The 17288-nt window shown below is 45.6% G+C and overlaps 1 protein-coding gene across 1 annotated transcript; it reads left to right on the forward strand.

Moving 5' to 3' along the window:
- The first annotated feature begins 1404 nt into the window (after positions 1-1404).
- LOC149348558 (ubiquitin-conjugating enzyme E2 S-like) lies at positions 1405-14935 on the forward strand. The gene is made up of 4 exons (XM_089588183.1): positions 1405-1562; positions 9853-10041; positions 12233-12462; positions 14616-14935. The coding sequence occupies exons 1-4, from the start codon at positions 1554-1556 to the stop codon at positions 14752-14754; spliced, it is 567 nt and encodes a 188-aa protein (XP_089444309.1). The 5' UTR covers positions 1405-1553; the 3' UTR covers positions 14755-14935.
- Positions 14936-17288: the final 2353 nt, after the last annotated feature.

Consider the following 17288-nt stretch of genomic DNA (forward strand, 5'->3'; position numbering starts at 1 on the left):
GGATCGTTGCAGGTGGCGGTAGTATGCTGAAAGCGCCGAAAATGAGACATTACGAAAAGGATGAGATTAGGGACGATACAGGCGACTGGTGCATTTTGAGCTGACTTTGCTAAGAAGTCTGCTGCATCGTTTTGAAAAATACCACAGTGACCTATGGGATCCAAACGAAGCGCACCTCTTTCACGCATACAGGAATAAAAGACCTCAGTGCACGGCTCAAGAAAGCGTCCCGTGCGGACTCCAGCGCCAACAAAACAGAAAGGCAATCTGAGAGGAATATCACCTCTGAGACACTGGGGGGGATCTTTAAAGCAGCCACCCCAAGAGCCATAAACTCCGCTAGAAATATGGGAGTGTAATCCGGGACACGAATCGAAAAACTCCAAGAGGGAGACTCTGAAAAAATACCAACCGCTGCCTTAAGGCCAGCCCCGGACGCATCTGTAGCAATCACAGTGTGGTGTGGGAAAGTACCGTTCAAAACTTCTAGCCTCTATAGTACCGTTCAGAGAGGAGACTAGTTAGTCCCCTGGAAGGCAGATGCTTTGCGTTAGGTGGGAAAATATAATCAAAAGCAATATCAACAGGGGATGTTGCAGAACCTACTCTACGCACAAAACTGAGCTAGATCTACAGCAAAGTTCGATAAAAAGGTCATGAGTAAAATAACTTCAGGGAGACGGAACCTTGGCCAATGATGACTGAGAAAGAGAGCCGGGCGGGAAACAAAATAGGTGTAGCCCCACCATGAGCAGACTCAAATGCTTGCAAGAAGGTCCTGACAGTTAATAGCTGGAAACAGGGGTAAAGCTCGGGAATACGAGCCTCTAGAAATTATTCCGGGGTTGGTTGGTTGGTTGGCCTTAAGTAGAATGGCACATACCCACTACGAAGGAGTGGCCAAGACACAGGCGGTGAACTGTTGGAATGATTAGCAGTTTTAGAGGAAAATGAGTAGTTGGACGACGCAACGAAAGGGGTCCTGTTAGCTGGGAGATCGAAGATGGGACGACGGCTTTATTTGCAAATTTGAATGCAACATATGGAAAGGTTCAATTTTGTATTGACTGAAAGAGAGACAGAAAAAGAGAGTGACAGGGGGGCGTCTTTTCTCACTTCCTTCACTTCCCGCACGGCGTGGGTTCCCGAGTCAACGGAGAAATGAGACTCACTGCGCCAATCCTTTACCCTGGACTCACCCTATCCCCAACTAAACCCTTCCATTTTGTGGCAATAAAGTTGTAACCACCACCACCACCTTCTCTAAATCAGTTTTCATTTTTAATTTTCCGCGTCTTTTTTAAATCGCGCGCTTTTTCGTTCGAAGAACGCACCTGCTTCCGGAGAACGTGCACCGGACCATCCGATTGGTCCGTTTCAAACTTGACTTCCTGTCTTCGGCTCGCTTCGGTACCCAACGGTATCGCCCAACGGTTTCAGCCGTGTCAGGCGGTGCTGGCAGTGCGTCCGATGCTGTGAGCGTTGCTGCTCGCTGGGTTTTCCTTGCCTGTCCCGAAACGGACCCCAAGTGTGTCGGTTGGCCACGTCTCGCCATGTCCAGCGTGAGTGAAAGCCTCTGCTCGCCTCAAACAGCATTGTAATAGGCCGCGAAGCTGCCGAGAGCCACTCAAGTTTTGCGCGCCCGCGATTAGGCTTAATGACCGACGTAAACATTGCGTGGAACTGCAAATTCATCACTTCTCCGTCCTCTCCCAGCTCGTTGAACGTTGAAATTTAGCTAGAGTTGTTGTGCAGTCAAGTTTCAGCGTATTAAATTTGAAAATTCGCCCGTCGTCGGGTTGGCCGCTGCAACGGTTTTCGCAGCTCACGGTCCGCTGCGAGCAGTAACGCGGTTGCCCAACTTTGCTCGTCGATGTTGTGTTTCAGTATTTGTTTACTCCGTTAGGTGACCAACAAGCTAAAGGGTGCTGCTGCGCGGATATGCGTGCATCAACCCTAACGCTTCGGTGCTAACGAAAGCGTTTTGCGAAGGCTTGCAAACCCGTGTCTATGGCTTGCTGCTCGCGCATGTGCAGCCATTCATTTCTCGATATTTCGCTACGCGTGCCGACCTTCGTCGCTTTAATTTTCGCGCGCATCAGTGTCGGCATGATGTTCGCTAAAGCGCATGTCGGCCTTCGTGGAAAATTGCCCTGCATTTGGTTTCGAGCGCGTTGCGTGGATGCTGACAGAAATGCGGTTTGTGAACTAGCTACGTTCGCTAACGTAGCTGACGGACCGTGCAGGCTGTCCCGTGGTTTTTGGAAATGTTTGCGCGGCGCCTATTTTATTTGTTCGCTAGTAATTTAACGTGAGTCGTTTTGTAGTTGGTGTTTGGTGGTTTTGTGGCACTGCCTGTTTATCGAGTGACTAGAACGGTACTGCATCTTAACAGGATGTTCAGTGCAATAGGCAGAGTGGTGGACTTGCTTGTTTTCACTTGTCCGTTCGTAGCGTTGATTCAGAATTGTAACCTGAAATCACCAGCACATGTGCACTCCCATGTGCAACTATGCACATTAGATGTAGATAGGATATGTGCAGGATGTGTGTAATCCTGTAAGTGCCAAGGGTCACACCATCTTACCTTGAAACCTTTGTGAAAAATGTTCAGGACAAGCATATCAGATGGCAGTGAACCGGTGTCTGACAAGAAAGCTTGGTGTACATGGTTCAAGATTTCAGTTAAAGTGAAACTTGGGAACCTGTGTCTAGTTATCGAGACTGAAGATTTGGTAGGTTACTGCTGGGACCAGTGGAAAGGGCTAAATTTTGGACTAGTCTGAAGAAACTGAGTGAATAAGCTACTCGCATCTGAAGGAGACTTACGGGACCTAATTGCTTCCAAAAATAGCTATATCAAAGTAGAGAGTACTCAGATTGGCAACATTGCTGGCGGGGACAAACTTGATTTCCCGAGATTTTGCTGTGCATACAGATTTGTCTTCGTTGCGTACTGGTGGCTTAACTATGGTGACCTATTAAAAAGGGCTTAACCACCATCGTCACTCGAAAGCATGTGTTTCAAGTAACTATCCTTTTATAATGTGCAAGTTCAGTTGTTTAAATAGTTTTAGTCACTCTCTTAATAAAAGACAAAAAAACCCACTTCAACAGAGTGCAGGCATGTTAAAGAACCCCAGGTGGTTGAAATTTCCAGAGCCCTTCACTACGGCGTCTCTCATAGCCTTAGTCGCTTTGGGACATTAAACCCCATAAACTAAACCAAACCACAAGTGTACTGTGTGTCGTTCTGTCTGTCTTCACATTTTGGACACTCTTACAATCCTATAATGCACAGCCAACTAGCCTAAGCCCTACCAGTGTTCAAAGGTCAACTCCAGAGGATTTGCAAACTTTTGAGCTTACTATAGAATTTTTTTTAGACCTTCGTATTTTTCAAATAATGAGGAAAAGAAATATAAAGGAGCAATAACCAGGAAGCCGAAACTGGGTTTCGACCGAGGTACAACATCACGGATACTGTCAAAACCTCACTTGTGCACAGTGATTGGCCAAACAGGCAACCTTAAGTAACAGTTTCAATCATTAATTTATCTGGAATGATCAAAAACTAGGTGTAAATTTTTTCCTTCAGCAAACGCAGAGCGAATATCGATGATGTACAACTCGTGACGTCACCACATGCAAAGTTTTCCATAAAAATCTCTCCTATTGTGGCCAGAAAACTGGCAAATTTCATTAATTTCCTTAATGTGTGGATAGCAAATAAACTTCTGAGTGGCCCTTTAATGTGCATGTCATAAGAGTTATCTCACCTGATTCTTCTCTGCACGTTTCTCATGCATGACATGAGTTGCATGTGAAAACCTAGTCCTCAAACCTGCATAAAATGCTTTAAACGTAATGCATTTTAATTTCTCTGGCTTGCTTAAAGGGCCAGCGTGTGGGGTGTGCCTGTAATGTTAGTTGTTCGGTTTCAAAAACATCATCTTGAAATTTCATAAACCGCAGGACACGCTAAATTAGTGTACTGCCGCCCTATTTGCCATGTACTGCAGTCTCTCCTAAAGCATGCGACATGCAAGCATTATTGGGCCCTCCTCTAATCTTGTCACAGGCATGCAGTAGACCTGCTGTGAGCGGTGCTCGCTTATTCCCGCTCTTATCGACTGCACCTGTACATGAGAACGAGGGCAGGTTTTTGAAAAGTAGCTCGGATGATAAGGTGCTTCTGCATTAAAAATCATGGATAGCCAAGGTTCTTTCTGTGGATTGCATTGTCATGGCTGGCTTACTCGTTCCCAGTGCCAGGTTGCTCGGCAGTGTTGAGGAAAGTAGTGTTCAGGTATTTTTTATTTTATTATTATTATTATTTATTGATACTGCAGGCCAATAAACTGGCCCTAGCAGGAGGGGCAATACAGTAAAAAGTGTGACAATGCAAAACAACAACAAACACTAACGAAAAATAATGCTGGGTGTAGCAGTGTTACTCAATGAATACATTCTGGCACCAGCACAATAACTAACAAAACATGAAGAGTGGCACATGTGAAATAACAAACAGGCGGGCAATTTTTACTCAAAACAACAGAACTGTTTCTGGGGGAAAAAAAAAGGCATCACAGAGTGAAGGAGTTAGGAAAACATAACAGACTGCGAACACTGCTTTTGTTTCAGTTAGTTTATGGAAGAAGTTTTTCCAGCTCTTCTGCAAAGTTTTGTGACTGCAATACCTCGACAGGTATAGAATTCCATTCATGTATAGTACGTGGAAAGAAACTATTCATATGGGATTTTGTTTTAGAAAATATTGGCGTAAGTGAAAGGTTGTCTGTGTCTTGTCTGGCGTGAACTTAGAGGTTTTACGCAATGAGGTCGCTGAAGTGCGCTTTTTCCATTTATAATGTTATGTAAAAATTGGAGACGACTTATCTTCCGCCTGTTTTCCAGCGTACTGATTTTATTTGCAAGCATTATTAAAGACGGAGAATCCTCTCTTTTATATTTACTAAAGATGAATCTGATAGCCTTCCTTTGAACACGCTCTAAATTCATTATATTCTTTTTAGTATGAGGATCCCATACAACTGCTGCATACTCCAGTTTGGAACAGACAAACGGACTACAGCTTTGTTGGCTGGCCAGTTGCAGGGTTAAATTACCACTCTACTGAACTTAGGTGTGAAAGCTGCTGTGGCTAAGTTCATGCTGCTGTTGAGTCAGACTCGTGCTTTTGACTTGTCGCACTCCTGGGAAACCCTGCGTTTTACTTGACCGCCAGTGGGTCTCTGAGCTGTGTGCAGAATCTGACACTAACTGTGCCTGCAGCTTACGTGTGCACAATTCCTGTTGCAGTTTGCAGCAAGAAAGAATTTGTCAGCTGCAGTGAATGACTTATTTGCAAGTACTACAATTCGCGAAGCAGAGGGGCTAGGCCCTTTGGCGCTTCGCTTCAGCGAAATTATTCGCAGGATGAATTTTTCGCGAGGTCTAGGTGATTCGGAAAAAAAAACTCTAAAATTAGAACTCCGCGGAAATTAATTTGTTTACACTATGAGCAACTGCACCATGCCACTGGTAGAGAATATCATTTGCCAGCAGTGGTGGGAGCCGCAATCCTAGTGGAAAATGTTCTGGTACAGCTGTTGAGTTATGCAAGGATGTAATCTTAAAGTCATTACAATATGATCTAGGTCAAAACGAACGTGTCTGCCACCATTGCTGGAAGTGTGTTGTTATGATTGAAGGTGCACTGAAGAGGAATCTGAACTTGTCTTTTTGCCGCGGGAACTCGATCTACACGTTCCGAGCTTTCTTAGAAACCTTGATTTATTGCCCTGTGTGGCCGATTTCCCTAATTAAATAGAATTAACGTCCGGCTCCCGCCTTTTTTTTTAATCCTCCCCCGTACGGTGGGCGGAGTCGACCAACGCATGGAGCGCCTTGCCGCTCTGCCATCGGCAGAGTAATACGTAGTAGTCTGTAGTAGCGAATAGTCCGCGCGTATTTTTATTTCTTCGGGCTTATTTTGCGGCTATGTTATCTGCGAATGAAACTATTTATTCATGGAGACCTAAAAAACAAAATAAAGCGAAAGCAAAGCCTCCACGGAGCTGGCTGAAAGCCACTCCACGCGTTGGTCGACTCCGCCCACCGTACGGGCAGAATTCAAAAAATAAAGGTGGGAGCCGGACGTTAATTCGATTTAGCTAGGGAAATCGGCCATACAGGGCAATAAGTTGCAGTTTCTAAGAATGCTAGGAACGTGTGGATCGAGTTCCCGCAGCAAAAAGACAAGTTCAGAATCCTCTTCAGTGCACCTTTAAACATTGCTTGTCAGTTAGTGTATCCCGCTCAAGCGGCTTGTTTGGGCACAGGGGACCATTGGAATAGTGCTACGCTGCAATGGCTTCCTTGGCTCAAAACAGAAAGAAAGTGCTATATGGGGTTTAATGTCCTACAGCTCAACGCGGGCAATCAGACACTGCAGTGGGGGGCTCCGGAATAATTTTAGACCGCCTGCAGTTCTTTGAAGTTTCCTGATATCGCACAGCACACAGGTGGTATTGCATTTTTGCCTGCATTCTAATGTGGCTGCTGTAGCACAGATTCAGTTGTGTGTCTTTGGGCTCAGCAGCTGAATGGCTTGACCACTAAGCCAGCATGACTGGTAGGCAAAAGGAATAGATGGTGCTTAGATTTCTCACTATTTCAGTTATCATTGCTCTGTAGACGGATGACTTCTTAAAGGAGTACAAGCAACAAATCGTTTTTTTTTTTGCCTTTTGTAGTTATGCTCAGGACATTTAAATATAAATTGCCGCATGAAATTAGCTTTTGCCCGATAATTAACTAATTTATTCAGTTTCTTCTCTCGTGTTGTTTTAGTGTGGGTCGACCAGAGGTCACTTGAGGACATAAAAAAAAATTGCCGAATATGTAACCTTTGTTTTTTGAGGGCATGACATGATCGTGCACTTGAGGGAGTGGGCTAGAGAGGACAGCTTACTTATACCTCTGTCACACGAGCACGCAAAAACTCTTTTACCTAAGCAGTCCTTTACCGAGTTGAAAGACCTCTAATTAAAAGGAGTTGCGCTGCAGACACACGGCGCGTCGCGATCTCCTTTTATTGTTTCCTTCCGAACACGCTATGGAAAGCATGGCGCTAGATTCTGAAACAAAACCAGTTAGAATAAACCAACGTATGTCAATATAGAAATTAGAAACGTATTATAATATGCTTGTTTTAGTGAATTTAGATACAGTTTATTCGAAAAGGTTGAATTAAAGATGATTTAATAAGGTAGCTCCAAGAGCGTTCGCAGAAGTAGCAAAGTTTACATGTTTGTCTAGCAACCTTCGGCCACTGTTTACGAGAGTGCCGTGCAAAAACTGCAAAATTGCGCCTACTTAAGGTTCAGCGAAAGACAAAACCCTTTTTTGTGATGTGTACACTTGAAATAAAAATGCACTTTTGCTTCGTTTCTTTATTGCATGATAATTACTGGTGCCCACTGCGTTGGAGGCTACGCCTTTCCAGCCGTAAAAGAGATCGGCGATCTCCGGTTTCGGAAAAGACCGCTTCTGAAAAGGAGATTAACCCTTAATCTGCCGCTCCCGAGATAACTCGGGCTACCACATATGCACACCCCCTGCCCGTCCCGAGTTAACTCGTTTTGGCTTTTTAACTCGCCCCCTGCCGCTCCCGATAATACTTGTGTAAAAAAAAACTAAGCAAACATGTAGCGCCATCTATGGGGAGACTCCGTAAATTCATAGATTTTGTAGGATAAATTTTAAACAACAGATGGCGCGCATGTTTTCACATCCGAGTCACTTAGTTTTGGTCTGCGCACAGCAGCCATGAGGCTATGTGCCACACCCGTCCGCGCTTTGACGGACGAAGAAATTCAAAATTGCTTGTGAATTCGGAGTCGAATGATAATGAGAACGAGGAAGGAGCCGACCTAAGTGCCTTGTCGAGTGATGACAGCGATGAAGTCCCCCTGCCACCGAAAAATCCGCGTAAAAGGAGGAAATTCGACAGGCCAGATTGGTGCCGGAAGATTTGATTCATTACAACTAATATCTATAAGATTATCCTGAATAAACATATCTACATGTCCTGTAGAGCATTTTAGTCCGTTACTAGCAAAAAATTTCCAGGAAACTAACATGCAAAAAAACCCGGCAGGGGGTGTGCAGATGTGAGTAAAAAAACCTGGCACTGAAAGGAAACCAGCATACAAGCCAGTACTTTGAAGATGCATGTATTATGAAAATTTTTGACATCTATAGTTATCAACTGCTTTCTAGGTATAAGAAGGAGCTACTTCGTCATATTGATTATTTGGGGACACTGGCCTGCCTAACACCGAGCGAGAAGCTGTATAACATTAGACAACACTCCCCGTGGCAGACTAAAACTCCAAGAACAAACTACGGATTCCAAATGATTGCCTTCCAGCTGCCTAAACACCTAAACACGTTACATCACAAAAATATTGACATAATTAGTACGCCGATCCGTGACCTTTGTAAACATTTCCTGTGTTTAAAAAATTAGTCTGGTTTATAATCTTTTCATTTTTCCTTTTTATTCAATGTTTGCATCAAAAGTTTGTAGTACTATTTTTGTTATTGTGGTACTGTTGCACAATATGTATTCTTTGTTCCCCTGATGCCTTTGTATGTGAAGGGGCCGAGGGCTCGTCAAGCCTTGCTGGCTTTTTTCCTCGGCCCTTTTCATCGTTGTGATGAATAAATCCCTCTTATTATTATTATTATTATTAAACTTTGGCGTGTGTCTGCGGATGCAACTCCTTTGTGTGAGATGTCTTTTTCTTCAAATGCCTTTAAAGTGCTCGTGTGACAGGGGTATTACTGCCCTTTAACTCCTTTATGTTTAGAGTGTAGGGTACAGTGTTCTAGTCTCAGAGGTCCCACTCTCGCCTACAACGGAGCTTTTCTGAGCTAGAGAAGACCAGAAATGATATACAGGTGTTGATATCGGCTGGCGATCTCGCAAGTAAAAATGCATTCGATTACTCTGAATTTTCAGCGTGGTTTTCCCAGCATTCACTTCAAAAACAGCTGCAACCGGTCCTCCTTCGTTGTAGACTTCACGAATTTGGATTCGGGGCCGGGAAGATTTGAAATTCTGTTTTCTCAGCGATAAAGGCATCTTTTGCTGTTGGACAAACGTCAACGTAGTCAGAAAAATCCAGAGAATCAATTTTTGCTGAGAACAAATAATTGGATGAAGTTGTCCCAAGTATGGCCCTTTAATTGGAAGTACAGTCTGAGCTGTGCAATTTAGTGTGTAGGGAGGAGACTAAAAATTTGTTTAACCCCAAGGTATGAATAGCCCGAATTCTAATCATTGAGAGCATGCTGTGTAGTGTGACGAGTATTTTTATAAAAAAATCCGGCCACGGCGGCCGAATTTTGATGGAGGTGAAATTCTAGAGGCCCGTGTACTGTGCGATGTCAGTGCACGTTAAAGAACCCCAGGTGGACGAAATTTCCGGAGCCCTCCACTACGGCGTCCCTCATAGCCTGAGAGTCTCTTTGGGACGGTAAACCACCACCTAAAAACGGCGCACAGAAAAAACACGCAGAACCCAGGGAGAACGGAGAGGACAAGAGCGCACACAACACGGTCCCTCTCTTGAATGTGTGCCTTTCCCGCGATCCTGTGGACGCACCCGAGTAGTTCATGCTTGTCCAGCGTGCTTCCTGCTTTACTAAACCACCACAAACCACTTTTAAGACACTGTTGCATTATGCTGTGTAGCCTATTGTGCACAGTTCTTCTAGAGTCGTGAAAGCCATCGGTGGTTGATGCGGAGTTGGCCATGGGCCTCTTTTTACGGTGCGCAGAGCTCGAACGTCGAAAACCTTCCGCCGCAAGTGCTGCGGCAGGTGTCGAGGGAGCTCTGTGAGCTGGTTCGACAGCCACCCGAAGGCATACGCGTCATTGTCAACGAGGAAGATGTCACCGACATCGAGGCCACCATTGAGGGGCCTCAGGGCACCCCTTACGCCGGCGGTGTCTTCAAACTGCGCCTGGTACTGTACTGCACTGTCTTACTTTCTTTATTAATTAGTTTGCCTGGTTTTCTGCATCTCAGTTTCCCTCGTACTTCGTGCCTCAAATGCGACTGGTAGAACAAGCTGTTTTCTTTGACACCTGGTACAAAATGGTGGTACTGTATGTTGCAGAATGGGGTGGAGCGCATATGGCAGGTTCTCTCAGATCATGAATGACAGTTTACCAATATCCCTCAAGAGAGAAGTATACAACAGGTGTATCTTACCGGTACTCACCTATGGGGCGGAAACATGGAGGCTAACGAAGAGGGTTCAGCTTAAGTTAAGGTCAATGCAGCGAGCTATGGAAAGAAAAATGATAGGTGTAATGTTAAGACATTCATGATGAAGTTAGCGCCAAAAACGAGGACCAAAGTAGGAGAGAAGACGCAACACGAGAATGTTAAGAGATCGGAAGTGGGCGGAGTGGGTGAGGGAACAAACGCGGGTTAATGACATCTTAGTTGAAGTCAGGAGGAAGAAGTGGGCTTGGGCAGGGCATGTAATGCGAAGGCAAGATAACCGCTGGTCCTTAAAGGGTAGCGGAGTGGATTCTGAGAGAAGGCAAACGTAGCAGGGGACGGCAGAAAGTTAGGTGGGCGGATGAGACTTAAGAAGTTTGCGGGGATGCGGTGGCCGCAGCTGGCGAAGGACAGGGTTAATTGGAGAGACATGGGAGAGGCCTTTGCCCTGCAGTGGGTGTAGTCAGGCTGATGATGATGATGATGATGATGCATGTTGCAAAGATATTCGAGAGTCGGATGCAACTCAAGAACATGGTGGAAACAGTTGCCCCTCGAAGGATGCCCTCCTAAAAATGGTCTTGGCCTGTTGTCACGATGTCACGTGAGCCACCTTGTGCCTGCTACTATGGCACCGCAGGTGGCAGGTTAGTGCAAGCAGCAAGTTGGTTGACCGTGACGTTATGATAACTGGTCTGTGCGGGTCCGTTGGAGGATTTTCAGTGAGGAGTGTTTCCTGCTGCATTCGTGAGTTCTGCCGGACTTGAAGCATGACGAACATTGTCAGAATAAATTTGAAAAATAGCTCTTTGTGGATAGTTTGTACCAGAAAACACCAATGAAAGACTGATTTCAGCGGTTGCTTTGCACCTTTGGGAGAAGCTGTTAGGACAGATAGTGACCTGTTGCAGTCAGCCACTGGTATAGATTATTACGTTTTCTGGTGCGCCATACAAAGCAGTTGTATGTGCTGGGCTGGAAACCGGCCTTGTGCAAACAGACATCCTTCAGTTTGAAGTTTAAGGGAGAAATCTAGCAGTGGGAGCAAGGGTGGTATTTTGTGGTGAAGACTTTAGCATGTGTGTGTGTGTGTGTGTGTGTGTGGTTGCACTTTGATGTGATGCGTAGATCAGGAATTGGTGGCTAGACGCAGGAGTGGTGTCAACAGAGAGAGTGATGTTAGCTAATGTATCACAGGAGTGCAAATTGTGGCTTCAGTACAGTGCCAGACATTGAAATGGCGCTTACGGGAAGTATGCTGGGCATTGCTGGGTTATTGTCATAATACTAGGTGCATAATTATTGCAGTAATGTGGATTTGCACTGCTGACTTGACTCTCATCAATTTTGTGTTACTTCACTTCGGCTTTTAACTGAATCTGGCTTGCTTGTGTTCCATGGTTGGCAGGTGCAGAATTTGGCAAACTAGTCTAGTTTCACCTGCAGGCAGCTTGCAGCTTTCAGGGCTGCCTTGGGGGTTGGCAGGAACTTCGGCAGCACAGTGCAGTCTCTTATTTTTACTAAGGACTGGTAGACAGTGGTAAAAGTTAGTAAAAGACCACATCTCAAGCATTTCTGTTTTAAGCGTGACCGCATTTGCTTAAACCGTTCTGTGTGCAAAAGTTGAGGGTGTGCGCAGAACCTTCGGGGTGAGCTTCAATGTAAGACATTGTTGCCACTCCTGTAGTTACCTGTACTGTCAAGATTTTCGTACATACTGAACAGCCCCCCCCCCTATGTAATACCTTGTGGGCCGTAGGGTATAGAAATAAGTAAATGTATACACGGGGCAAGTTTGCAATGCATAAGCACATATTTAGAGGAAGACCAGAATCGAAGGACACATGTTGCGTGCAACGCAGCGAGACGCTCAGCTCGTGTCGACAGATGGCCTTTCCCCGGGGAGTAACTGTGTTGTGGCGTCGCAGGTGCTGCCGAAGGACTTTCCAGCATCTCCCCCGCGCGGCTTTTTCACCACGCGCATCTTCCACCCCAACGTGGCGGTTCCGTCGGGGGAGATCTGCGTGAACACCCTGAAGAAGGACTGGAAGCCCGACCTGGGCCTCCAGCAGATCTTGCTCACCATCAAGTGCCTGCTGATTGCGCCCAACCCCGAGTCAGCGCTCAACGAGGAGGCCGGCCGCATGCTGCTCGAGAGGTACCTCGGGGTGCCGTTCGGTCGCGGTGTCTCTCTTGTGCTGTTCACTGGGGAAGGCTGGTGCAAGGACGAAGCGCATTTAGGTAGCAGTCATGCACAGTTGGTAGGGCTTTGAGGACAAGTTGAGGTTGGCCTGGGTTGAGCCACTGTCAAATGACACAGGTGCTGCTGTCACAAAAAATGGAGCTGGCGGGATGTGTAATGCAGGTATCAGCCACCACCGGCCCGTTGATGTCAACGCACATTTTTATTAAAACTATGGGCTGGGCACTTGAAAAGTTCAGGGGGCACTTTGACTGTCTGAAGTGGGTAGAGGCGAAAGCGTTTTCCGCACCACTTTGCCTCTGTGGCACTGGTGACGTACCTTAGGGTGACGTCACACATAATTAACTACTAATTACTAAGTAACGGCTAATCATTAATCAACGATTAATTACGGATTAATGACTAATAACTAATTAATCCCGCTTAAGCCTTGCCTTTAGGGGTGGAACGCGACAGTGCATTGCAGCGCTGCCGGGAGTCCACTGAATACCATCGCCCGTTTGGCGCGACCCCGTTGCAAACACCTCGGAATGCAAGCCATTTTTGAGGAGAGGAAATGGCACAGTAATTCTCTCATCTTGCTGAGCACCTGAACTGCATTGTAAAAAGGAAGGGAGGAAGTGGGAGTGAAAGAAGAAAGAGGGGCCGAAGGAAATGCTGTCTCACATATCTCCGTGGACACCCGTCATCCGTTTGACAGCTTGAGCTGGATGTAATGGGACACGAGAATGAGCCATTAAAGCCTTTTGGCTTAATATATTAGAGTAGCTTTTGCATCATTACTACTAATCCGGTATTATTGTGCAGTGAAGGGGAGAACAGAACTGTACAAGGAATACATAAATGAAGCAAGCCAGTGACACTCGAATTTCATCATCTTCGTTGTGGGTTCCATTCGATGTAGGGGAAAAAATTTTTCTTATTAGCGGAGTCTCAAGAGGCTCAGCTATTGGATATTGTTAAAAAGGCAAACCTGACGGCATCATTCTCATTGTCCATCTAAAATCTGTAAGGTGTGAAAAAGAGTACACATAATTCTAGCAATTTACAAGAAGTGATTTACAAGATCACGCCACTGATTTAGGTTTTAGATGTGTTCAGCCCTAGGCAGACGGGAAGCAGTCAGGTGTTGAGGCCTTGAGAGAGGTTAATGCCACGTGCGTAGGTGTGCGAAAGAGGCTTATATATCTCTTGGCCCAGCTTCCAGTGCGGCTTTGGTTCCTGTGCGCATGCCAGGCTGTGTGAAGATGAGTATGCAGTAAACTTGCACAGTTTGCCTAGATGCTTCAGTTCTTGTACTGAACATCATGTTGTGTTGTTGGAGTTCTCCAAGTGCTTCAGTTATCTCATTTTGTACCTCAGACGGTGGTTGGTGGTAACACGAAGCTTGCAGGCAGTCTTGTGCAGGTATCGGCCATCACTGACCATTTCCATGGTTATGCTGCGGTGATGTCAACACACACACTTCACTAAAACTATGGGCTAGGCACTTGAATATATTAGGGCAACTTTTTGCATCATTACTACTAATCTGGTATTATTGTGCAGTGAAGGTGGAACTGCGACCTACAGGCCTGTGTGTTGTGAGTCTACTGATTTATTTGCGCAGCAATTTGTGCAGATTTTCTGCCACTTCGTTGCTGAACTTGCTTGTATCTAGTCTGGCTCGGAATTTTTTGTTCGTTATTTTTATTTATCCACTTTCTGAAACGCCCCAACTTTTACAGGAGGAACAGGCTGCTTGATACGCTATAGGGTGCATCAGTTAAGAGTAGCGAGAGATGTGCAGTTTTGAAATGCCATTTTATTTCTAGGGATTGCACAGACGTTTGGTGTACGGACAACAAGCTGGTGAAATTCTGGCTCAAATAAGCCTTCTACACCTGACAGCTGTATAGGGTCATATTGCGGTCTGGACGGTTGAAAAATGCGGTGCTTCTGAGGGATATCACGGCACTGCAGTGTTGTGCCTGTGAAAGAAAACTCCGTAGTTTTCCCTGTAAACTCAGACGCTGTGGCTCCTAATGTGTTGTTTCATGAGTTGCTCTGCCATTGTTTGTTTTTAGATCATTCCCCCTCCCCCCACCCTTTTCTCTCTCTCTCTGCAGGTATGATGACTACTGCCGGAGGGCCCGGATGATGACTGAGATCCACGCGCGGCCTGCCAAACACAAGGGCGGCTCCTCGCCCCAGAGCAAGGCCGTCAAGCTCGCGAAAGAGAAGAAACGCACCCTGAAGCGGTTATGATGGCCAACGCACAAGCGCCCTTTCCCCTCTCGCACACACACACTCACCTCTCTGTAAATAGGACGGCGCGTACAAGGCCATCGCAGCTAAAGAAAACGGAAAAAAAAAGGGAATAAAAACACAGAGGCAGCGGTGCCCTCGAGCGAAAAAACGCTAGTCGCGTGGGGATGGAGTTTTGCTGGGCCGGCTTGCCGGCGAAAAGGAAAACGGTGTCTTCGTATTGGCGCATAGATTGGCTGGGGAATTAGTCGGGCTGGGAAAACTCGTATTATGGTTTAGAAGCGCAGTGGGAATGGTCTGGTGTGTAAACTCTGCAGTGGTGTAAGCAGATGGTGGTGACATCTGGTGGCAAAGAAAGTACACGCTTATCTCGCTGCTGACTGCTGTGAAATGAGGCAGCGGCTGGAAAGGCGGGGTGGCTAGCTTACAAGGTTATGAAAATGCACTTCTGGAAGCGGTCTCCTAGCACCAGTAGCTTACACTGTACTGTGGACAGGCTTGAGAGAGAAGCGGGGTTTCATCTCCTGCATGATCTTGCAAGGGTCGGGGAGTCGGGTTCAACTTGGTGTTGTTTACACTGTGGTCAAAGTTTATGCGCACCAGTGGTGTGATAGTCTTTTATGTTCACTGAGCTCTAGGACAATAAGTTCCTGCGGGTTTTATCCTCTTATCTACGAGAAGGAGCTGTCCGTTGTGATCTACAGCAGCGATTGGCTGCCTGGTTTGCAAATCTGACGAGCTTTTCATTTCGCTGTCGGTGTCATTGGCTCCGTTTGCTGCGGTGGAGCGCGTGAATGCTAAATGTCTGTGAACATGCCTTTTTTTTATCTTCAGAGTGTCTCGTAGTTGAGATGCGTGGGCTGAAATATCTTGTCCTTTGGTCAGGCATCGCACACTTATTTTTTATTGAAGGGCATTAGCAACGCACAATAGCTTTTGGGGAAAATGAAACTTGGCATGGTGTGCCTGTACCTGTGTTTTGTTTTGTTGTCCAGCGCACAAGTGGTGAAGTTGCTCTCTTATTCTGCTCAAGAACGAAAAGCTCCTTTAACCCTTTCAGGTGCCATTTTTTGTTTTGACTGAAATATATTTTTCACCTAAGTAGTATATTCAGGCCTCAAGAAAGGGAATTTGTTAGTTCTCGAACGTGAAAGACCAGCTGGTCAGTTCTTACAACTATATGGAGAATTCCATACAAAGTGTCAGATTTGTTAGAAATAATAACATCTAAATGTTCTCCTCTGTCAGGTAAACACCCTAGGGATCGTGGAATCGCTTTGTGTTGCGAGGATTCACATTACTCTCGAAATTGAGCAAAAACAATCGATGTTTTCACTCGCGGCAAAATCTGTCTGCCCAAAAACGGAGGACAAAGTGCTACCTAGCTCACTCTTATGTGGAATATTATTTACTGCATTCGCTACATGGCACAAAAAAGCAACTTATTTGCAACAAGAAGGGTGCTCAATTTGACTGAAATAATCGAATCGCTGTTTAGTGCTCCAGTTTCTCAGAAAAAGCTGCAAGTTTGCCGCTTACGCAATTGTGTACAAAGCGCCTGAAAGGGTTAAAGGAGTATAGACTCCTAACTTTTGGGTGCGTGTTTTCTTTGTAATGATGCATGAGGCATTATTATACATAGATTGCCGCCTGGTATTCTCCTGCGACCACTAAATTTTTATTGCATTTCTTGTGCTGTTTCGGTTTGATCAGCCGACCGATGACTGTGATGTCAAAGTGTGGTTGTAGGTCACGTTAGGCATGAAACTACAATATAATCCCTGCTTCCACATTCGTCATTCTGGGCTCTTGAGGAAGGCTGGCTTCAGCTACAAAACGATAAAGCAGCAATTATACCGGCGTATTTTCCATGCTTTACGTGGCACATAACCTCCATGCATATAACCACACATTGACGCCACAGCCATCGGTTGGCTGTTGAAACCGAAACAGTGGGACAGAAAAATTGGATTAAAAATCATTTAGCGGTCGTAGGCGAATACCACATGGTGATTCATGCATAGTAGTGTATTCCACATCGTGAAGAAAACGTGCCACCAGAATTCGGTGTCTATACTCTTATAAATCTGTATTGGATCATAGTTTGGATTGGGGTTTGGATCATAGACATGGGTGTCTTTCAGTCTGTACAGACATGTAACCAGTGAGGGAACCCAGACTTGTATTCCAAAAAGCAAAAAATTCTGACTTTGTGCTTGGTTCCAGGGAACATGTCTATTTTATGTGCCTGATTTATTTTTGTCCGAGTTTTATTCACCTGCGTTTTGAGTTGAGCTACTGACAGTGTCCATGTTGTTTGCTGTAGGCATGCGGTCTGGATCCCGAGTCCGCATATTATGATGAATTTGATGTCGATTCCGTTTTTGTTTTTGGAGCGGAATGGAATCTGCTGCAGAGTAGTCATATCATGCCAACTCTGGTGCCAACTCTTGCTAGCACAAATGTCCCCTGTGACTAGGTGACCTTCATATTTTCTGCCTCCGAAAAGCGGTAATTTTTTTCGATAACTGCAT

The sequence above is a fragment of the Amblyomma mixtum genome, chromosome 4 (genome assembly GCF_055824585.1).
Source record: "Amblyomma mixtum isolate Tamu chromosome 4, ASM5582458v1, whole genome shotgun sequence".
NCBI classification, from domain to species: domain Eukaryota; kingdom Metazoa; phylum Arthropoda; class Arachnida; order Ixodida; family Ixodidae; genus Amblyomma; species Amblyomma mixtum.